The 22973-nt window shown below is 45.7% G+C and overlaps 3 protein-coding genes across 3 annotated transcripts; 1 reads left to right on the forward strand and 2 right to left on the reverse strand.

The window, feature by feature from the left end:
• Positions 1 to 145: 145 nt before the first annotated feature.
• ZNFX1 (zinc finger NFX1-type containing 1) lies at positions 146 to 13699 on the reverse strand. Its single transcript, XM_030288641.4, has 13 exons — positions 13209 to 13699; positions 10488 to 12485; positions 9563 to 9694; positions 8968 to 9113; positions 8622 to 8765; positions 8060 to 8177; positions 7565 to 7809; positions 7292 to 7431; positions 6825 to 6979; positions 6047 to 6192; positions 5586 to 5696; positions 4773 to 4868; positions 146 to 2675 (listed from the first exon to the last, which is right to left on the reverse strand). The coding sequence occupies exons 1-13, from the start codon at positions 13261 to 13263 to the stop codon at positions 246 to 248; spliced, it is 5916 nt and encodes a 1971-aa protein (XP_030144501.4). The 5' UTR covers positions 13264 to 13699; the 3' UTR covers positions 146 to 245.
• A 32-nt stretch (positions 13700 to 13731) lies between these two features.
• Positions 13732 to 20089, forward strand: DDX27 (DEAD-box helicase 27). The gene is made up of 21 exons (XM_002191462.7): positions 13732 to 13901; positions 13981 to 14115; positions 14216 to 14275; positions 14552 to 14702; positions 15070 to 15116; positions 15274 to 15360; positions 16118 to 16223; positions 16305 to 16478; positions 16781 to 16931; positions 17087 to 17186; positions 17285 to 17426; positions 17501 to 17654; positions 17769 to 17850; positions 17926 to 18103; positions 18247 to 18353; positions 18495 to 18600; positions 18702 to 18796; positions 18896 to 19022; positions 19261 to 19345; positions 19528 to 19602; positions 19872 to 20089. Exons 1-21 carry the CDS (start codon positions 13806 to 13808, stop codon positions 19885 to 19887), a joined length of 2274 nt encoding a protein of 757 aa, XP_002191498.6. The 5' UTR covers positions 13732 to 13805; the 3' UTR covers positions 19888 to 20089.
• Positions 20090 to 20537: 448 nt separating this feature from the next.
• On the reverse strand, positions 20538 to 22912 carry SNRPB (small nuclear ribonucleoprotein polypeptides B and B1). The gene is given in 7 exon segments (NM_001245557.1): positions 20538 to 20717; positions 20933 to 21058; positions 21202 to 21340; positions 21699 to 21851; positions 22102 to 22213; positions 22571 to 22722; positions 22812 to 22912. Coding segments are annotated over 7 exon segments (723 nt in total). The 5' UTR covers positions 22815 to 22912; the 3' UTR covers positions 20538 to 20679.
• Positions 22913 to 22973: the final 61 nt, after the last annotated feature.

Below are 22973 nucleotides of genomic sequence, written 5' to 3' on the forward strand. Positions count from 1 at the left end.
AGCCCCGTCCCAGAGACAGCCCCGCCCCACAGATTCAGCCCCACAGAGACAGCCCTGCTCGACAGATTCAGCCCCAGAGACAGCCCCACCCCATAAAGACAGCCCCATAGAGACAGTCCCGCCCCAGAGAGACAGCACAGCCCAGTTCGTTTCGATACACTTTATTACTTAGCAAGCAAACAGGGAAAGCAGCGGGGCTGTGCCCCTGTGTGCGTGTTTGTGTAAGCGGCGAGGCTCACACCGCTCTACATCAGCCGGCGGAGGTCCTCGAAGTTGAGCATGTTGTTGGCCACATCGGACCAGGCTGCATGGGTTGCCCCGTCCATCTCCGGGGCCAGGCTGTTGCTGCTCTCCAGAGTGTGGTTCGTGCCGCCGATGACTTCATGGCACTCAGGGCATGTACTCCTCTGCATTGCCCCCCCACACTCCCCAATTACATAGATATGGCCATTCTTGCACTTGAACCAGTGGCCACGGGGACAGCCAATAGCACTGACAATCTGCACCCTCTCAGCTTCAGAAATCCCCAGCCCTGACACAGGCAAGCTAGCATTGATCTTCTTCAGGTGAGCCTTCACTGCAGCCTCATCCTCCTCTGTGAATTTCTTTGTCCCTTCCAGGATCTCACGTGCACTGTTAATCTCTGCTGCAATGTCTGTGGACATCATCCTACTTGCTTTGCACCTTTCCAAGAGGCTCAGCAAATAAGTCAGTCTCTGGATCTCAGACTGCAGGTCAGTGAGCTCCTGTTCTGAAAAACTGAAGCGCTGCCTACCCAACCACGTCAGCACTTCTTTCAGCCTCTCTATCACCCCATCCTGTTCATTCTCATCAATTTTTTTAATAGAATTAATTAGTTCTGCTACACGTTTGTAGAAATTAAGCAGGTTCTCAATTAGTACAATACTCTTTGCTGAGAGAGCAAAAGATTTTAGTTGGTTTTCCAGCATGACATACTTAGAGAATAGATTACGTTTCAGAAAAACATCCCGCGCCAGTGCAGCCTGCAGTCTCCGTCTGTTAGATTCAATTTCCTCTGCTGGGCCTCGGATTTTCTGTTTCACCCGTTCTATCTCCTCCACCTGCCTTTTCACACTGCTGCCGTATCTCAGGTTCTTTCTGATGGGTGTCTGACACAAAGGGCATACCTTCAGCTTGACGACATCATCATCTTCATCCATATAGTGGTCAAGGCCCAGCGACTCGAAGACATGGCCACAGTCTTCAAGCTGTACAAATCGAGCATCTGGGTCATCCTCAAAGCCAAAAAAGATCTGAGTGAGTTCCTCGTGGTCACAAACAAGGCACTTCTTTGGGCAGGGCTCTCCACACAATCCAACACAGGGATGACCACAGGGCAGCATCTTAGCACAGGGAACATTGCAGCGAGGCCTGTTGCACGGCTCAGAGCAAAGATTGGTACACTGGTAGTGCTGGCACTGCCACTCGCATGGCTCAGCACAAGGAACACAGCTTTCCCAACATTTCTTTTTGCACTTACTGTGAATACAGTAGTTCTGACATTCCTTCTGACAAGGAGGACATTCTGTAGTACAAGGCTCATGACACTTGTGAGAACAGATCAAGACACGCTTGCATGGGCTGACACATGCCGTATGAAATCTTCCTCCAAAGCAAGTATGACAGGAACCTGAACACACATGACCACATGCCAGTGTGACAGAACACTTAACGTCACATGTCCCATCAACCCTTATTCTCTTTGTCCCGGCTGTCCAGCAAGGAACTTCCTGCTCGTGGCCACATTTCAATGTGACAGTAACCTGTTCAAAACACCACATTTTGCATTCCTCCCCACAGGACCTCTTGCATGTGTGTCCACACTTTAACTTCTTCTGGCAAGGTTCTAGGCACACAATTTCCCATGCTGGAATATGGCATGGCACCATCTGTATGTGGCCACACTTAGAAATCGTTTTCTCTACCTTCACCATACATTTTCCACAGGGCTCATAACATGACTTTGGGCAGCGGTGCCCATCTGCACAAAGTACCTTTTGACAAGGCTTCAGGCACTGGTACTTTTTGTGCTCCGGGTCATATGGGTGACATACCCTTGTGCAAGCATGCCCACAACTCAACCTAAACTCACAGGGAAGAGTACAGCCTCCCTCCGGGACACTGTTGAAGTCTTCACCTGTAGATACTTTTGTCTTGGTTCCAGGGTGGTTTTGACAGCAAAGCTCCAATGACTGGCCAATGTGACCATTCTTCCCAAGGGTTTCAATGATCTTGTTCCAGAGAGGAACCTTGCCAAGCATTCTCATGTTTCCAATACAATAGAGGCCTTTCTTAGCTCTGGATAATGCCACACATATCCGATTAGGGATCTGCAAGAACCCAGGTCTCCCCTCATCGTTGCTCCGCACCAATGACAGCAGAATAATATCATTCTCCTCTCCCTGGTATTTATCTACCACATGAACCTTCACACCTTGAAAGATCTTCGCTGGCATGAGCTTGCGCAGACAGAAGAGCTGTCCAGTGTAAGTAGTGAGAATGGTGATCTGAGAAGGTTCATAGCCCTGACACAAGAAGTATTTGCAAAGTTCCACTACAAAGTGGGCCTCATGTGGGTTCTGGTGGCTTTTCCCTTCCTGGATCTCTTGTTCAGGAACCTCATGTTCCACAAAGAAGACATTAGTTGAGACACCCTGAAACAAGAGGAAGGATGTCAGAGAGAGAGAATTCTAGTTTCTGTCACCCCAGCCTGTTTCCATGCTCCTGATTATCCACTGACAGGAGGACTTTTGAAGAGCTGACTACAGTATGCAGTTACTGTGCACTTAGGTAATTTCCTCTTAGATTTCCATAGGTTATTAATCATATTCCCATTTCAGCTTATTGGTAATATTTTAATATTAAATCAGTTTCTGATTTTATTCCCTATCTTTCCAGAGATGTTTTTACTGTACATTTCCAGATTATAGCAAAGAAAACATGAAGTGTTAGTAACTTCTCAAACCATACCCATGGTGCGAACAATGTCTTGTTTTGGCCATGTGGGAAAAAGATACTAAGTTACCAGTACACAGGGCTGAGCACTTGCCTAAAACATGCCTCCCCTGTTGCTGCAATAAAAAGAAAGCAGCAAAGAAGATTTCTTCTTCAACAGAAAAAACTAGGAATGCTAGGACTCCAGTAGTCACTTACCAGCTCATGATGTGTAGATTAGACTGCTCACCTGTTCAAAAACTCTATTTGCCCTGAGTTAGTAGGAGCTTTTAATGTTTTACCTATTAACTGGAATTATTTTACCTGTAAGAAATTATTTTTCTGCCTGCCAAAACCCAGAGACTGATTTTAACAGGAAAGAACAGCTTTTGTAGATCAAACACAGATCTCTGGTTTTCCAAGGTATCCATAATGGCAAAGTGTCCAAAGGAGTAGAATTTAATTCAGTCATCACTTACATTGGTTATTGTACTAGCTGGAAAGATTCAAAGATTCAATTTTGATGCCTTTTGGTATCTCAAGTTTGTTTTAAGGCCAGATAGAACCACAAGATTCTCTAGAATAGATTCTTGTAGGAGAAATGGGGTAAAATTTTGTAGTCTCCCAAGTTGTTATGTCTTTCAGGTGGTATTTTTCTTATTTGTTGGGGTTTTGGTTAGCTGGACTTCGGAGGGGGTTTATTTGGGTTTCTAATTTAGTTAACTAAATTGTCTTCTTCAAGGACTTGATCTGAATTTCAAGATCTGCCACTTTCCCAGATAGCTTATTCTGATAATTAAATCTTCACTATTAATTTTCTCATCTGACTTCAGCATTCTGCTATAGTTTTCAGAATGCTTCCTTCATCCAATTAAAGAACTTATAACTAATTAGTACTGGGTTTTTTTATGAAGACAGATTTATATAGTCTAAGGTTCTGTAATGCTACTGCTGCAACTGCCTCCAATCTTTCTCCCAGGGTATTCAGTGGCTTGTGTTTCAGAGATTCAAGTTCATCCATGTAAAAGTATAAGCTTGGTTCAGACTTCTGGGAAAAATAGTTCAGTTGTGACAGAGAGTTGTGAGTGAGGTGCAGAAAAGGGCTATGCAAAATATACAGGGGAAGATTACAGAGAAATGATTGTTAATAATTGAAAGATGCAAGAAAAGCACCAACCTGGAGCTACATGAAGCCCTGGTTAGGGCCTCCTCATTTGTATTTCCTTATTTCATTGAGGAAATACAGATCAGAAAATAAGGAGTGAGTGTCAAGATGGAAAGTCGGTACTATTAAGGAAGAAGCAAAGACTGACACTCTGACTGATACCCAAGGCAAGCATTCTAATAACTTCTTGGCTGTTTATTGTGCATGTTAGATAATAAGTGATGACTTTATACTTGTAAGCTGCATAGATTTTCTTTGCAAATGCCCAAATGGAGAAACCAAGGAAAAAGAGATCCAGTAATCCTGTCACTTATTTTATGCTGGAGTTTCAATATTATCCATTAAGTCTTTCATTTAAGATTTCTTCTTAGCTTTCACACTCCTACAATTCGTTTGTTCCCCCTTTGATTTTTTACTGTTATTTTAAAGTCATTGGTATTGGATCTATTTCCACTGTCCATCATCACTGATGCCAGAAGAACTACAAATTACTTACATAATTCTATATTGCACAATTTCTCGATTCAGGTATAAATTTCAATAACTGAATTTGACCTAAGAATTTGAAATCCTTGAACACTGTAATTTACAGAAATTCATTTAGCCAGTAACAGGGGGCCAAAAGCAACCACTTGGATTGCTGAAAACTCACTTTTATATTCTCATATTCCAGGACAGAGGGATGGTTCTCCAGTTTCTGGTATATATGAGGACTGATAAGTTGGGCTATTTCAGGGCGCATGCGGTGCTGAAACACAAAACAGTTTTATCAGTCTTGAGAAAGGAGCATCATATTTCCCTGTCAATATTCTTTTGCTCCACTGTACAGACAGTGGCTGAATACAAGACAAGGATGACTTTTCAATAAGACGCAAGAAGAGAGCACTTCCCAATCCCTGCTTCCCCTCACCCCGTTGCTGACACCACTGACTACTGCAGGAGTGATAGTAGCAGAGCATCTTCAAGAAAATCTCTTGATAAGGTTTTTGCACAGTACTGCTGGCTTCAGTGCAAATCTAAGCACACTTATAGATAACAAAAGCCAGCATTTCACTCTAACTACTAAATGAGCTCTTTCAGGTGCCTTTAATACATGACTCCTGGTGGCAGAATTAACTTCCACGGGCACCAAGATAGATGACTATAGCAATTTAGCAGGAAGTATCCTGAGAAGAATTTTGCAGTCTCATTCTGCAAAGTTGTGGAAGTTTCAGTTGCCACAATAAACCATGTTCTTCACACAAAAACATGAGAACCACAGTGCTGTGGACAGTATCACTAAATAACTGAAAATATGCTGGAACTCTGTATCAGTTTGACAGCTCCTACCACTCTTTTCAGAAGTTAGATAGTACATTCTCTTCTTTTAGGCTGCTCTTACTGTAGAAATATAAACTTAAGTGTATTACAAACTTAAAACAAGCTAAATACAAATGCCATTATGTTTTTTATATTTCTTTCTTACTTGGTACTTCAGACAGACAAAGGGGAAATCCACTTTGATCAGACGTTCAAAGAGAGAGACTTCAAGGTTGAAGTTCTTGGCCAGGTCATACACATTTGCAGTAGGCTGCAACTGAAAGAGAAGGGATAGGAGGTTTTGGCACTTTTCCTATGGTTAAGTAGGATTTTTCACTCTCACTTTCTTTGACTGGTCGCCCACTGAAAGACCAGAGACTGGATTCTTGCAGAAGTGCTTAACATCAAAGCTAGATAAAGCCACAATCAAAGCACATGTAAAATTGTATCAGTTAAACTAAAATGCCAGACCCACAGGAGCTCCACTCTAAAACTACAGGAGACAGGACTGGTGGTATCTGTGGAAGCTGGGGAGCAACAAGCCTTGGCAATTTTCCCACACAGCGTTTGGTTAGATGGTTCTTGTTCATTAACTCAGCAGAGAGAGATGTTAGTCATGAAAGTTACCTGCTGGTGATCTCCAATAAGGATGAGGTGCTGGCATTCTCTGCTCAGAGTAGTAATGGTGTGAGCCTCAAGCACCTCTGCTGCCTCTTCTACAATGACAACTCGCGGCTCTATGTACTGCAAGATCTTTCGGTATTTTGCAGCCCCTGAGCAAGGACAGAAGATAAACCTTAGGATATAACTGCATTCAAGCAAGGCAAGACTTTTCACAGAGGGAAGTAGGCTCTGCCCCATTTCAACACTTGGCTTTTTGAATTTTAAAACAGCACCATACCAGGGATGGCTTCTATATGAAGAATTATTAAAGAAGGCAGGTGGGGATTAGTCCTATTCCTGCCTTGGTCCTATATTCAATGCTGTCTTCAGACAGAAGATGCACTCAATACATTGTTCTACATACATAAATAAGCCTCAGTTGTCTCTCCAAAGGTACATACTACAATGACTTTGAGACTACCATCTCCAGAAGGTGCTGTGGGAATAGCAATACAGGTATTAGCTGTGCCTTACTAAGGCATAAGTGGTGCAGTTCCATTAGAAGAATGCTACTTGAGAGAGGGGGAGTGCAAAACAGCACAGAAGCTGCTCATGCCACTAATTAACAACTCTCACAACAGCCCCATTTGCAAAGGGATTCACAGATTAAAAAGGCTCCAGACTAATGCAGAGCCTGACCCAGGCTGTGAAATAACACATGATACTATTCTTTCAGCAAAAAGGTTCTTTGAAGGTGATTGGAAGCAATACAATACTGATTTGCTTCCCAATTGCTCTGCACCTGTAGTAGTCATCCCCACAATTCTGGCGTTACTGAGAATTATGAGATCTTGCTCCAGCTTCAGTTTTTTCAGTCTTTGTGCTGCTGCCTGATACTGCTCTTCATGCTCCCGAATGTTGTCTTTAATAAAATCCTGGTAAGTCTGCAGCCAAAGCCTGGGAAGAAAGCACCATTATCATACACTGCAAGGAAAACAGGATGGTGATCCACAGTTTCTGAGTGGCTTCAGTTCAAAACTTCCACCATGCCTTTTGGGAAACAGATAATTACCATCTGTACTTAGTCCTGAACAAGTACAAATGCAGAGCATGGCATTGCTTCCCATGCAGTACAAGGAAGGTAAGAACAAGCATGTTCAAACAAGAAGCTGACAAGTACAGACAGAAACATCATGGCCTGACACAGTTTGCACACTGGAATGATCCTAGGAAACACCTAGGACAAGCCCTGCAAAATAGCTTTGTCACCTGTAAAGCCTCCAGCGGGAGTTCAGGTCAAGTTGCCACACATCCTGAATGGCATCAGCCTCTACCTCTGTCATTGTGTTCAGTTTACGGAGCTCAACCTTCATCTTCTGCAAAATTTTTCTCCTTTGGCCACGAGTTACCTGCAAAAAAAAACCAAAAACAAAACAAACAAAAAAAAAACAGTCCCCCAATAAGAAGTTACAGCATGAAGATTATTTTGTGTTAGCATCCCCATGTTATTCTTTACACAGTCATGCTAATGCATTCAGTTACCTCCCACGGCATGGTCTCTTGACATGGTTGAGCTGCTCCTTCTTCCTGGTCCAGCTTCATAGCCAACATGGCAAGGGCTAGTTTATTAACAGCACTGTCATCTTCCTTCTCCCTCTTCCCAGGGTATGCTATTTTATCATCCTCAATCACTCTCTCAGCTTCAATCAGGTCAGCCATCTCTGGGATCGCCAAAAGCTCCTCTTCTGCTTCATCTTCCCTCTCCTCCTCTCCTTCCTGCTGACCACCTGTGAGAGTCACCAGTCACATGAAGTAAGCCACAGCCACTCTATATCAGTGCAGCAGTCAGATCACTACATTGAAATTAGGATTAATCTTCTTTCCATTCCCTCACAGTATCACACATCATTCAGTGCCTGTTAAGTAGCAGTGTCTCTTTTCTGGCACACATACACTGCTTAGGTAAACAAAATTGTAGAAAATGTGTGTGGGGTGGGTGTCTTTCTGGTGTTTGTTTTTTTGTTTTGTTTGTTTTACCTGGATTTTCAGCCCATATATTCTCTGCAGCATTCTGGCTGAAGGCAGATACACCAAGTCCCAGCCACTCCAGAATCAGTGAGTGTCGTGAACCAATGTAGTACAACTCAGGGTCCTCCTAATACAGGGAAAGTCAAATCAGCCAGGCCTATTGCACTTTAGAGTCTTAGGATGATGCCAAAGCAGCACCATACAGCAGTGGAAACTAGGACAAGTCCCACCAAGACACCGTCCAGAACAAGTCCAAGCAGCCACAGATTTTCAGAAAGGGTACCCCTCCTCCCTTCAGTTTAAGAGGCTGTCCTTTGGGTACTTGCATTTTTATGTTGCTAAAGATCTTAGAATCTCTGCAGTTTAAAGGAGCAAAATTCAAAGCCCCTGCTTGCCCTGCTTGTCTAGACTACTGTCATTTGGCACAGCTTGCTGTTCACTCCCTTACTTTCCCAGTAACCAAATGATGCTAAAAAGATGTATGCTGGGGGAACCTCAGGCCCATTAGCAGAAAGGATGTTAAGCATGCACTGGGATTGCTTGACTCAGAAGAAAGGGGGACCTCTCTTACCAGAGCCTTTGTCAGGCTGGCCCAGTGCCGGGGCGCCATGTGCGGTTTCAAGTAGCGCTCATGCATAACTCCAAAGGTCGTGCACTCCAACCGACGCGCTCCTAAACGGAGACACTCCTCAGCCTGTTTCATGTCCCTCATTATCTGATCATAACAAAGAGAAGGGAGGCAGTGTCACATTCAGAGAAACAAAGCTCACTAACAGCATGACAAAAAATTGACAGAAGAATTAAGAGGCCAAATTCAGTGTAAAACAAGGTGAAAGGCCAGGTGTGGGGGAGGTTTATTGTCTCCTCCAATGCACAGGCAACCCAGTCCCAGCATCTCCCAGGAGGTCTGCACATACATTTTCATAGTCTCTGAAGTGGTAAGCTGGGAAGTTATATCTGTGGGTTTGCTTCCTCAGGTCCTTCAAAGTGAATCTGTGCAGGGCTGCGCTGGTACTCCTGCCCCCAATACGCACTATCCCATTTAATGCAAATGAGTATATTCCTGTGAATAAAAAAGAAATATTAGAACTAAAGGGCCAAGCTCAGTTTTCAGCAGTAGGACAAGAGGTAGGAAAAATACCCTTTGACTGCAAATCCTACAGTGGTTTGCTCTGAGTAAATTTTTTTTAATCTATATCAATGGGGCTAGAGTCACTACAAAGAAAAAAACCAAAATGCACGTTATCATGCCATACAACGAGCAGAGTAAGAGTCATAGTATAGTTTCTATTTACAGGTTCTACCAACAGGTTGACCAGAGAATTTGCGGATGCACTATCGCTTGAAGTGTTCAAGGCCAGGCTGGACAGAGCTTGGAGCAACCTGATCCAGGGGAAGGTATCCCTGTCCATGGCAGGTGGGTTGGAACTAGATGACCTCTAAGGTCTTTCCAACCTAAATCATTCTATGATTCTATGATTATACCACCATCCTACTTGCAAGTACTCTTACCTTCTAAGAACTGATCCAGTGCATGGTTAGTGTAGCAGACTACAAGGATGGGACGCTTCCTGTAAGTGTTTTGCCATACATGATCATTAGTCAAGAGAGCCTGAACAATCTTCAAACCCACGTAAGTCTTCCCTGCAAGACAAGCTCAGAATCAGAAAAGGGTAATCCACCCTCTATGAGTGCCTTGAAACACAGAAATCATCAAAAACAGACACAAGATTTCTTTCTAGGCTGCCAATCTGATCTGTACAGAAAGAACTGATCCCAGTTCAGAGGTAAATAGCTTACAAAATGTAGACAAAGTAGCATGACGCTGACATTCTGGCCTGTAGCTGAGCAAGGCCACAGTCTGCAAGAATGTAATTTTTTGGATAATACAGCAGACCTGGACACAGGGTTTTCTCTCCCACTGCATCCCCCAGCCCACGCTGATACTGCCATCATAGATGACATCTAGCTGCACATGAAATATCCACATACTACTGGAATACAAGCATTGGTGCTTGTCAAATTCAGGTATCATTTAAAACAATTACAGTTCATCTTGTAATACTTTATTCACACAATGGTACGTGGCTGAATGTTCCCAAAGTCCTAGCATGCCGTGAAGATAAGTAGGAGAGTGCTGCACAGCAAGAAGGACAAAATTCTCAAAGGCCATTGTAAACCTCTTGATCCCAATATACAAGCACAGCCAACAGTGCAGTTGGTGTCTACTTGCATCTAGGTGGGCAAAGATCAGATGTGGCTATTTGAGGATATTTAACTGTCTCCACAGCTCACGCTTAACTGGGTGATTCAAGCATCATTATCCACAGGACTAAAGCTTTGGAGACAGTACAGCTGGCTTTCTCTGAAGTTAATCTCCCTAGATGGGGAAATCAACTTCTTAAATTACACAGCCATACAAGCAAATATGTCTCACCAGTGCCAGGAGGTCCTTGAATAATAGCCAGCTCCTTGGTGAGTGCAAGATTCAATGCCTGCATCTGAGACTCATCTAATTTCAAAGCTTCCATTGAAAGCCATTCATTGGGATCTAGAATGCAGACACTTTTCAAGCTATCAGGGCACTTCTCTTCAGGTGAAGTCTTCACCAAAGGTGCAAGGTTGTAGGCAGTATCCCGTGTCAGATATGCCAGCTCCTTCACCTGTGCATCACATTCCACAATGTACTTCTGGAATGGGACGTCTTCTTCCCGCATTTTCTGCAACCCTTCTAACACATGCCGATAGGCCTCAAAATAGGCAGTTGTCTCTACCATGAGGAAAGAGTCTGAGGGTTGAAACGCTCCCAGCAGTGGCTGGCTATCTGCATCGAAACACAGCTCCACAATCCCATTGGCAAGATCTGCAGCATTACGATTAGAAACAGTGGCAAAAAGGAATGTTTCAAAATGATCTTGGGACATGCAGACAAGGGATCCATATAGCAATCGTTTAGAATCCTGCCAGTGTACAAACCTCAGTGGTTTTGTATCAAACTGGACCTTGTAAGCAATACCAGTTGGGGTACAACATGGGGCAATAATCCGTGCATCAAAGTAGATCCTGATATCATCAAATTTTTTCTTTCTCAAATTTCTGTCCTGGAGGTTCTGCAAAACCTCTATGATACCTTCCCTTAAAGGCCTTACAAAGTCTTCTCTCAGAAGTCGGAAGTGGGTGTCAAGATAAATACTGGTGCTTTCGTATTTTCCAGAAACAAAATTGGGACGTAGAAAAGGTTTCTCATTACCGTGTATCTCATTATATGTTGGATAAATGCTCATGGATCGATAGCTTTCTTCTTGCCCATCTTGAGGCTGCATAAATGTACACTTATCAGCCCTCAGTGTGCCTTCACGTCTCTTCTCCTGCAGATGCTGCATGAGCATCTGGACTTTATTGAGATTCTTCTCTGTCTCTTCTGTGATTTCCACACCAAAATTTCTCAGGGCATCTATGGATGCTGTCAAGACTGTGAAAAGAATGGAGACTTTCTGCACAGCACTGGCTGGGAAAGTACTTATCAGGTGCTGAAGAAGTAAAATGATGTTGCTGATATGCTCAGGGTATTCATGGCGTACAGAAGGAACTACTTCTGTTACCATGTCAGACACATACTGTGGCAGACAGATCTTGAGAAAGTTGGACTCCTTCACAACTCCAAGAATGTGTTGAACATTCTGTCTGTCCATTTGGGAACTGCATGCTTTCTGAAGCACCTGGCAAATCAGCTGAACGAAATTGCGGTGCATGGTTGTCTGGGAAAGAAGCTCCTTCAACCCTGAACTGGAAGCAAGTGTGATGACAACTTCTGAAGGGTCTTTCTTGAGGAGACTTTCAAGGAATTTATAGCCAATCCTTCTGGCTTGCCAAGGCTGCTCACTGTGGTGGGCACCCCCTGCGGTAGCATTCTGGTAGAAATGAGGATTCTCCCCAGGTTGTATCCTCCATGTGCTACCTTCCTTTTCCCACCCACTCCTCAGCCCTCTTCCTCTAGCTCCTCCCTGAACTTGTCCACCTTGATACTTCCTTCCCCTGCCTCCATTTTCTTGCTCATTCCAGGGTCCTCTGGTCCTCTCATGGGCTTGTCCAAGCTGATACCTTCTTCCTCTAAATGCATTTTCTTGCTCATTCCAGGGTCCTCTGCCCTTCTCATGTGTTTGCCCACCTTGATACCTCATTCTCCCTCCCTCCTTCTCCTGTTTAGTCCAGAATCCTGTGGCTTCACTGTTGGCTTGTTCACCTTGGATTCTTAATTTAATCTTACTTGACTGAGGAACATTTTGAAATCCAAACCCCTCTTCTCTTTGCCCATGTAGAGGGGTATAATTACTGTCTTGGAGGTTTCCCCCTAACTTAGGTGCCTGGCCTGGGACGTTATTTGTTCTGTTTCTGCCTCTTCCTATAAAGCCAGTGTCCAAATGAAGTGCATGCCCTTTAAAAAAGCAGAAAAAAAAAAAAAACACTCCTTAATTATAAATCAACCAAATTAACATGCCTCCCAACAAAGATGAATGAGCATATTGACCTGATAGTCAGCATATTTTGAACATTTGACATCAAGTTAAAAATTATTACATTTGCACACAGATTTTCAAATTGGTGTCTCGTTTGTACCCTTCTATTCAACTGCTAAAGAGACTGCCATGCTTAGAGTTCACTTGCGCTACAAAGACACTAAAAAAACAAAACCTCTTTCCACAGAACTGAAAGCAGAAGAAGGTGAAAGATTAAGTTTTCTGCACAGGACAGCATTTCCTCAAGAGTTAATCATTAGTGAAATGACAGAGGACGCCACAGCTGACTTGAACTGTACATAGCACAGACAAAACATGGAGCCTCTGTGAAAGTAGCACAGAGCTACTTGCAGCCTCTCGGAGTAGCAGGAAGAACAGCCCATAGGACCTTTGTCACACTCCCCACAGGATGCTTAGGGAAAAACTGATTGATAGCAAGAACAAATAGCAAGAGGCTGCTGCAACACATTGCCGCATCATGGCCCCAAAGAGACTCCAAGGGCAAATAAAGAAGTGTTGAAACTCAGGTCTGAGATAAAATTTCGCTGTACGCAGGCAGGGGAATAGCGGATCCCCTGTACCAGCCCCACACCAGTCCCACACCCAGCCCTCTTGCCCTGCATTTCCCGGGGGACCCTCACCTCCCGCTCCACCTCGGGGTTGTCGGGCGTGGGGCTCCTGCCCAGGACCCTCCATCGCCCGGCCGGGCACTGCTCCGGGTCTGTTCCAGCTCTCCGGGGCGAGGGCAGCGCTGGGCGCTGGGGACCGCGGCGCTCCTGCGGCCGGACACGGGCGATGCTGCGCTGCGCTGCGCTGCCCGCACAGCCCGGGAGCCGCCGCGTCTGCCGCGACACCCACCAGCGCTCCCCGTTCCAATTCCCCCCAAAGTTTCACTTTCCAGTTCCCCGCAAGTCCCGCCCGCTGGGCAGAGCTCCCGCCCCTCAACAGCGGCGGCCAGCGCCGCCGAAACGGAGCTTCTCCTTCTCTCTCCGGCTCCCGCGGCAAGGGGAAGCCTAGAGAAAGGGAAGCGAATAGCAGGAGAGGTGAACCTCAAGGGATGGAAAACACACCGCACCGCCACCTGTGCGGCCCCGGCACGGCCGCTTTCGGTTTCCTTTCCCGGCACTGCGGGGCGGAGCAGCCGTGGCTGTGCCCGCCCGGGCCCGGCCCCCGGTCCCCGGTCCGGCCCCCGGCCCGGCCCAGCGCACGCGTGTCCCGCGGGGTTCCGGCGCGCAGCCATGGCCACGCTGGAGAGCCTGGGCCTGGTGGGCACCATCACCGACGGGGACGTGGTGCCCGTGGACTCGGAATCTGGCGACTCCGAGGACGAGGAGGTGGGGCCGGGCAGGCGGGGAGGCGCGGGGCGGTGCGTCGGGGCCGGGCCGCGCTCCGTGCTCACGGGTGTTACCGCAGGAGCTGCCCCGGGCGCCGGGCCCCGGGCGGCGGAGACCCTCCCGCGGGGACTTCAGCGCCGAGTTCGTGTTCGGGGAGGCGGAGGCCGGCGGGGAGGATGCCTGGACGGCGGCGCTGAGGCAGCTCCGCGGCAAGGTGAGGCCTGAGGCCGGGTGGAGCTGCGGTGCCAGAGGCCACAGCGCCCGCTGCTCTCCCGGCTCCTCTTACAGCTCTCCTGTTGTGGTTTTCTGCCTAGAAAGCAGCTACGACGCTGGATGAGAAGATTGAGAAAGTGAGACAGAAAAGGAAGCTCCAGGTCAGGGTCTTTCTCATTGCTGAAAAGAGTGGTATGTGCTTGGCCATTCCCTCAGCCACAGTGCTCTGGCTGCAGCTCATCACTTCGGCTCGGCTTGCTGCCACATGGGTTGAGTTGCTGAATGGATGAGGTTGCAGAATTATTAGTGATCAAAGTCATGCCAAACCATGGATTTGTGAATGGGCTCATAATAACAAACACAGATTCACAAAGGATTGAAGAATCTTTTTCATCCTTTTTAGAACATTTTTGTAGAAATTTATTTTCTTTTTTTAGGAAAGGGAAGCTAAACAAGTAAAAGTGAAAGATGAGGATGCAGAGGCTGAAGATGACCAAACCAAAAAGGAGCATGAGGATTGCAGTAGGGATGAAGAAGATGTGGAGTCTGAGTATTCACTGGATGATGAAAGTATCTTCACAAAAGCAGGTATCAGCAGTACACACAGAGATGGTCATGAATCTGACACAGAGTTGGCTCACTGGAGAAAAATCTGAAGTGAAGCCTTGCTGGGAGTGGGCAAGGAGCACCTTTTATATTTTGTTTGCCTTCTGCAACATTCCTTCTGATTTTAATCAAGTTTATTTTTAATGATAACCATAATTGAACCCATCCTTGAACAAGGATATTTACTCAGCAATTTTACTTCATTACATGTCACTACTTGTTTCTGAGGCTTCTCCCTCTATATCTGAATTGAAAGCAAAGAGTATGAGATTATAAGGTGAAAATATTTCATCTTGTTACGGGTTTAGCTGTGCTTCCTAATTCCTGTCACATTTCTCTTTCTTTGCAGATAAGGTCAAAGTGAAGGAAAAGAAGAGATCAAAAAAGGGAGAAGTGGTAAGTGTATAAAAATAGTCAAATTCATCCAGGATTTCTTATTGAGGAATTTGCTTTTGTTAGCAAATCATGGCTCAAAAACCAGCCCAGAGCCCTTTGATAACATGTTGTGTTGCTGTATGTGTTGTTCCAGTTTTGTTGTTGTTCCTGTTTCTAGGGAGCAGAAAGCTTTTTTGAAGATGCCTCTCAGTATGATGACAACTTGTCATTCCAGGACATGAATCTTTCACGACCTTTGCTGAAGGTATTTACCTAGCTGATTTATTACATGTTACTCTGAAGAATGTTGTACAGCCTCCCTGCCACCAATTAGAACTGTCAGATTTCTCATTGCTTTGCAGCCTCTCTGACAAATCATTTGGGAGATAGTGTGATGGTCGTTTAGAAGCTGTTATTATAGATTAATGGAAACTATTCTTTGATTGTGTCAATCAAAGATCGAATGTGTTAACACCATCTTGAGCAAGACTTGTCACAGTGTGGTTGGAAGGGACTTTGGAGGTCATATTGTCAAACTCCTGCTCAAGGAGGGCCACCTAGAGTTGCTGCCCAGGAAAGTGTACAGATGCTTTGAATATCTCCAGGGCTGGAGACTGCAACCTCTGTGGGCCCCTTGTGCTGGTGCTTGGTCACCCATGAGGTGAAAAAGTGGTTTTTGGTGTTTAGAGGGAGCTAAACACATAGATCACCATGTTCTAGTTTGTGCCCATTGCATCTGTCTCTGGGCACCACTGAACAGAACCTGGCTCCATCCTCTTTCCATCCTCCCCTCAGGTATTTGTTTACATTGACAACTTTCCCCCTGAGCCTTCTCCAGGCTGAGCAGTCCCAGCTCTGTCAGCTATTCCCCAGATGTGAGGTGCCCTTCATAATCTTTGTAGCCTATTGCTTGTCTCTCTGCAGTATATCTGTGTGTCTTGTAATGATGCCCAGCTCTGGGTACAGCACTCCAGGTGTGGCCATACCAGAGACAGAGTTTAATTTCTCTCCTTCCTTTGTAGGCAATCACAGCTCTTGGCTTCAAGCAACCAACCCCGATTCAGAAGGCTTGTATCCCAGTGGGCCTTCTGGGAAAGGATATTTGTGCTTGTGCTGCCACTGGGACAGGTAGGGATTAAGCAGAGCACTAGCTCTGAGAATTAGCTATTCACAATAATTGGTAACCCTTCTTAATTTTTTCTTTTTCAGGTAAAACAGCTGCCTTCATCTTGCCTGTCCTTGAGCGCCTGATTTACAAACCTCGTCAGGCTCCAATAACACGTGTACTGGTTCTGGTGCCAACACGAGAACTGGGTATTCAGGTGCACTCTGTCACAAAACAGCTGGCACAGTTCAGCAATGTCACAACTTGCCTGGCAGTGGGTGAGTGTTAAGTCATTTATGTGAACTGTACAGCTCATTGTAAACCACTATACAGAACTGGGAATTCTGTGTTGTAAAACTGGAGGCTGTATGGTTATTATGCTTCTAGTAGATACATTGTGGTTTAAAATCTTGCTTTCCAAGGTTCTGCTGTACTTGTTTACCTGTTTCTGAGAAAGAAAATATGGGGTCATTTTTGTTTTTAATGTGGTTTTATCTGAGGTATTCCTCAGGCAGTTTGCATCCCTGTGCTCTGCAGCAGTGTGCTCGGGGGGTTGGCAGTCTGTATTCCCTCTCTTTAGGTGGGCTGGATGTGAAGACTCAGGAAGCTGCTCTGCGCTCAGGGCCAGACATTCTTATTGCCACTCCTGGGCGACTGATTGATCATCTCCACAACTGCCCTTCTTTCCATCTGAGCAGTGTTGAGGTGCTAATTTTGGATGAAGCAGACAGGTAGAGTAAGCAGGACAGCAAAGAAAAACCTGGCAGTTTTCTGCTTTCCTTTCTCCAGGCTATCAGATGGCTGTCCTTGTTGTTCTGCCTTATGTGATGTTTCTTGGCCAGGCCTAAATGAAGCTGCCCTACCTTGCTCTTTTTCTCCTGTGTAGGATGCTGGATGAATACTTTGAGGAACAGATGAAGGAAATAATCAGGTTGTGTTCCCACCACCGTCAGACAATGCTTTTCTCTGCCACAATGACTGAGGAGGTAAGACAAGCTGCTGAGGAACATACCAAGGCAGGAAGTTGAATGGGAATTTGTCAGGTCTTTTACCAGAAATCACATGGACATTTTTTCTTTTGTAGGTGAAAGATTTGGCTTCCGTTTCCCTGAAAAATCCCGTCCGAATTTTCGTGAACAGCAACACAGATGTTGCTCCTTTCCTGCGGCAGGAATTTATCCGGATCAGACCCAACCGGGAGGGGGACCGGGAGGCCATTGTAACAGGTTAGTGATGAGCCAAGGCAAGCTGGAATCAGTGAGTGACTGTGGAGCAGGCTCCTGAGAGGACTTTCTTTTAGCTCTGCTGACACGAACCTTCCAAGATCATGTGATGCTTTTCACCCAGACCAAGAAGCAAGCTCACCGCATGCACATCCTGCTGGGACTGATGGGCCTGCGGGTTGGGGAGCTTCATGGGAACCTCTCGCAGACACAGCGGCTGGAATCACTCAGGTATTAGCAGGCTTAGTTAGCAAGCCTAGGCTAAAAAGAAGTTCCAAGTTGGAAGTTTTAGGGTGGAAGCAGATGGCTACATTCATTGCTAATGCATTTGCTCTCTCTGCTCAGGCGCTTTAAGGATGAGCAGATTGATATCCTGGTAGCTACAGATGTGGCTGCACGTGGACTTGATATTGAAGGTGTTAAAACAGTGAGTATTTGAAGTGCTGAGCTTTTTAATGAGGCCTTTCATGTTGATTCCCTACTAACATTGTTTCTGTTACAGGTAATCAATTTTACCATGCCAAACACCATCAAACACTATGTCCACCGTGTGGGTCGGACAGCCAGGGCAGGCAAGGCTGGTCGTTCAGTTTCACTTGTGGGTGAGGAAGAGCGCAAGATGCTGAAGGAGATTGTCAAGACTGCTAAAACACCAGTGAAAGCCAGAATCCTCCCCCAAGGTATGTGGTACCTTTACTGAGGTAAAGAGCTGGAGAGAGTACACAGGAAATACTATGGTACAGAGGGACACTGAAGGAGGTGCTGAAAATCAAGATGGACTTCACATGAGCTGCCTCTGGTGTTCATATGGTATTGTTTTCAGATGTCATATTGAAATTTCGGGAGAAGATTGAGAATCTAGAGAAAGATATCTATGCAGTTCTCTGCTTGGAGCGTGAGGAACGTGAGATGCAGCAGTCAGAGGCCCAGGTAAGTAATTTTTTTAGTACCTGGTGCAATATAGTCCATTATGAGGTTACCCTAAGTGTACTTATCCTGCTTATTTTAGAAAGGGAAGAGAGGAGTAATTTTTAGCTACCATGATCTCACATCTTGCTTGAATTATCACAGATCAATAAGGCAAAGAAGCAGCTGGAGACAGGAAAAAAAGAGGCTGGGAGTGAGAGTTTGGAGCGGAGCTGGTTCCAGACTCGTGAGGAGAGGAAGAAAGAGAAATGTGAGTCATGACACTGTTGCCATGGTCAATTCTATAGTCACAGCTGGCCTCTGCTCTGTGATTTAAGAGGTTCTTTATTCTGTTTTTCTTTCTCTTTCCAGTGGCTAAAGCCCTGCAAGAATTTGACCTGGCATTACGAGGGAAAAAGAAAAGGAAGAAATTTGTACAGGATACACAGAAAAAAGGCCAAATGACAGTGAGTTCTTTTGTGGACAAGTGGGACCTTGGGCAGACTATCATAGTTTTCCCTTAGCAAAGCGTCAATCACCAAAACTTGTATTTTAACACCTTTCAGCCAGAGGAGAGGTCACAGTTTGAGATCTTGAAATCTCAAATGTATGCTGAGCGGCTGGCAAAGAGGAATCGCCGAGCAAAGAGAGCCAGAGCCTTGCCAGAAGAGGAACCAGCAGCAGCACCAGCAGGTGGAGACTTTTGTTTTACAGCTAACTTACTTTATGTCACCTAATTTGTTAGAAATAGGTAAATTATTCTAGTTTGTATAGAGAGAGGCACTGATCTTTGAAGGAATGGCCACAACGGCTGCCCCAGAGTTCATGTTTGCAGTCATTTGCCTTATGCTTAGGCTAATTGTTGTGTTCAAGAGTACTGTGATGATGCTGTGGCCTTTGGTTTACAGCTAGTGTTCTTATTATTTGTTAGGTTCCAAGAAGAAGAAAAAATTGTCTGTGTTTGATGAAGAGCTGACCAACACGAGCAGGAAGGCTCTGAAGCAGTATCGTGCCGGGTAAGGTCTTAGTGCAGACTGCAGTAATGAGAATTTGTTTGCATCTCTGTACTTCTTCAGGGAGGCTTTGATACTGAGGCAAGAGGATCTGAAATAGGGGCAGGGTTCTTTTCAAAAGTGCCTGTCCTGCTAATATAATTCTGTGACATGTCTGACCTCTCCTCCCTCCCCTCTCTCAAAAGCCCATCATTCGAAGATCGAAAACGCTTGGGTATCGCCCAGCGCAGGAAAGGAGGAAACTTCAAATCCAAGTCCAGGTATAGTTCCCTTTACTTTATTGTTCAAGTTTTGGGGCTTTTTCCTTGCTTTCTGCTTCCTCTTGTCATTGTTTAAAGGCCCTTTCTAAAAGGTGTGTTGGTTCTGCAGTACCCTCTTATTGCAGGTCTGATGCTGGGGGTAATCAAGGATAGGGCCTTTAATAACATTTCCTAAACTTCTACTTGGGAGACCATTTTACCTAGAAAATGATCAGTGCTGCTCCTCATCTGTCATGGAGTGATATAATTTCTACTATCTTCTCTTGCAGGTATAAGAGAAAGTAAATTAAGAACTGTTACCAAGTAGGTAACTTCAGACACACTGTACAGGCCCTCAATTTTGTTGTACTGCAAGGAGACAACCTCAGTAAAATTGAAGTTTTTCTTCAAGTTGTGGAATAGCTCTGGGATGTTTGTCACTTATCTGGTTGAAGACTGTGAAATCATCTGTAGCAACCCATGAAATAAAGGATTATTTTTCTTGTAAGATGTTGACTCTGTTTTATGGATGGCTAGAACAACTGAGCTGGAATATGTTACATCTTTCTAGTTCATGCACATAATAACTTTAAGGCAAAAACTGAATGAAGTTTTTCTCATATACTTCTGTGATCTCAATTAAGAGCTGAAAAATACTCATGGTTTAGAACCTATTTTTATTATAGGAAAAAAAGTTTTCAAACTACATGTCACAAAGATGTTTTCTTTAATTTTTTACCATCTCCACTCTCCCAATCTGTTTTTTTTTTTCCATCAGCCATGTTAAATTTCATTGCTATGCTATAATTTCTGTAAGGAACACAAAACAACTGTTAATTTCTATCTATACAAATTAAGCTTTTTTTTCTTCAAGCCTACTCTTCTGGGATAACCAGTGTGGAGCAGTAAAAGTAATGGCTGCACCCTTGACACAAACAGTCCAGCACAACAGTGACTCCTACTAGTAGGCTTTATTAAAAAGGACACACATTACCAGCAGTAGATAAAAATATACATAGCAAAGGTCTGACAGATGGTACTGCTCATTGTATCCCCTTCCTTGGTCTTCTCCCAGTTCAGAGGTACATTACAGAACTCTCACGGCCTTGGGGGGCGCATGCCAGGTGGAGGGGGTCCTGGGAATAAAGGAAAGAGTTGAAGAGAAAAGAATCAGCATCACTAAACAGAAAAGACATTTCCCCCATGCTCAAAGTAGCCATAGGACCCCTTTTTGGCACCACAGAACTTTTGACAACTAGCAGAGCTAGGGAGACACTGAAATGCATCACCCTTTAAACATTATATTACAGCTTCTCAGAGCCCCATGGCAGATGGGATAGCCTCTGCTCACCTCTCATTCCTGGGGGGGGTGGTCTCATGCCTGGGGGGGGCATTCCCATCGGAGCCCCTCGGCCAGGTGGCATTCCCATGGGGGGGCCCATTGGTGGTCTCATGCCTGGAGGAGGTCCCATCATTCCTTAAGCCAGAGAAAAAACAAGCACGTAAATCCAGCTGAATATTCAAGGCACTAGCTGGGTATCAGGGTATCTCCCACAGTACCAGATTTTCATCAGATTACCAATTTTGCAAAAAACATGAGCTCTACAGAGTAATTCCTACCTGGAGGAGGGGCTCCTCTGCTCATGGGTGGGGGAGGACCCCCACGCCCTGGTGTGTACTGGGTTGGGGCTCCTGCTATGCTGGCAGTGGCTGCTGCAGCAGCAGCTGCAACTGTTCCACGACCCTGGGGTGTCATCACCTGTAGACAAAACAAACAAGACTCAGAAAAAATAGCACCTGCTTTACCATAATAACTAAAAAGTAACACTGAAATTCCCCTTCAGAAAATTACACCAGTCTTCTAATTTACTAAATAACACTACAACCTGTAATACAATTCAATGGATATCACTTGAATTATGTTTGAAAAGCTGCATTTTCAACCCTCTTCTTCTGTCATACAGGACAATACCTAGGGAGATCTGATACCAAAAAAAGCCTTGCTAGGCTAAAACTTTGTGGTAACAGAAACTAAGATTCCAGTTCTTCCACTACACCAATTTCTTGCATCACACTGGTACCAAAAAATAAAAGCCACATGGGTCATAATATCTCACCTGTTGGGATGGTCCTCCCACTCCTCTGACAGGGCCAGCTAATCCTGCAGGAGCTTGTGGCATGGGAGTGCCAGCTGGTACTCCCCTCCCTGCTGCTCTCCCAACACCAGGTCCTCCAGCAGCTCCAGCGAGGGGTACCCGGGCAATTCCAGTCTGAAAACACAGCCCCCAAAAAGAAAGATTTATCAGAAGCCCTCAGAGCCTACAGATGCCCACAGTCTTTCTTTGTCCAACGAAATGCCCAAGCCCACAAAGGAATTAGAGCTTCCTGCAGTGAAGTTTGTTGGACCCAGTCACAACAGTATCTGTAAGTCTACAACAATACAATAGTAGCGTTCTCCTGCAAAGAAGCAAATTATTCAGATTTCCCTTCTTTTTTCTTTAGCTCTCTGCTCATTCTTACATCCTTTGGAGGAGGTCCTTCAACCGTCATGGACACCAGATTTTCCCCTCGCAGCAACACAAGGCCAAGGACCCGTTTCTCTTCCCGCTCTGGCTGTTTTGAATTTTTAGGTCTGGAGAGAAAAACAAATTGCAAAACAGAAGGAAAACCAGAATGAATGAATGCTGCTCTTTGAGCTTACAACAGAATATATGACTAGGCTGCTTCTCTAGAGATGAGCACATTTTGATATGCCTCAAACATAGAGAAATCTAAACTGCTACAGATGTCATCAGACATGTTGGTTATTAGGAAAGAAGTGAAACAAAGGGTCCCATATTCTTTGCCAGTTTGGGGGTTTGACAAAAGAGACTAAACCCATGGCTGTTTTTGCAGGAGCCGGCAGCACACGCTGTCCCAGCGCTGTCCCGGCTCTCGCCCCGAGCCCCCCACGCTGGGGAGCCGGGCTGGGGGCACCCCCACCGCTCACTTGATCTTGCGGAACTCGTCGCAGTCGCAGAGGATGAGGTTCATGTGCTTATCGAAGGCCTTGAACGTGCCGATGAAGACGCGCCCGTCCTGCAGGATGCACCGCATGCGGTAGTCGATGTGCTGCAGCATCTTGCTGCTCTTCCCCACCGTCTGCAAGAGAGCGGCGCGTTACCCGCGGCCCGGCCCGGCCCGGAGCGGAGCTCGCTGCCCCGCCGGCCCCGCGGGCCCGCCCGGCTCACCATGGTTGCGGCTGTCGGTGCTCCCCCCGCCGCCGCTGCTGCCGCCGCCGCTCCCGCCGCGCCGCCTCGCTCCCCGCTGCCCGCCCGCCCCGGCGGAAGCTGCTACGCGCGGCCGCCGCGACTTCCGCCCGCGCTGCGCGGCCCCGCCCGTTCCGGCGCGCC

This window comes from Taeniopygia guttata, chromosome 20, assembly GCF_048771995.1.
Source record: "Taeniopygia guttata chromosome 20, bTaeGut7.mat, whole genome shotgun sequence".
Lineage (NCBI taxonomy): Eukaryota > Metazoa > Chordata > Aves > Passeriformes > Estrildidae > Taeniopygia > Taeniopygia guttata.

Coding starts and splice junctions, on each gene's coding strand:
- DDX27 (XM_002191462.7), top strand. CDS start 13,806: ATGGCCACGCTGGAGAGCCTGGGCCTGGTGGGCACCATCACCGACGGG. Junction 15,117..15,273: donor GATCAAAAAAGGGAGAAGTG/GTAAGTGTATAA, acceptor TCCTGTTTCTAG/GGAGCAGAAAGCTTTTTTGA. Junction 17,187..17,284: donor CTGCCACAATGACTGAGGAG/GTAAGACAAGCT, acceptor TTTCTTTTGTAG/GTGAAAGATTTGGCTTCCGT.
- ZNFX1 (XM_030288641.4), bottom strand. CDS start 13,263: ATGGAGGGTCCTGGGCAGGAGCCCCACGCCCGACAACCCCGAGGTGGA. Junction 8,178..8,621: donor CCAGCCTGACAAAGGCTCTG/GTAAGAGAGGTC, acceptor TCCCTGTATTAG/GAGGACCCTGAGTTGTACTA. Junction 2,676..4,772: donor TGGAATATGAGAATATAAAA/GTGAGTTTTCAG, acceptor CTCTTGTTTCAG/GGTGTCTCAACTAATGTCTT.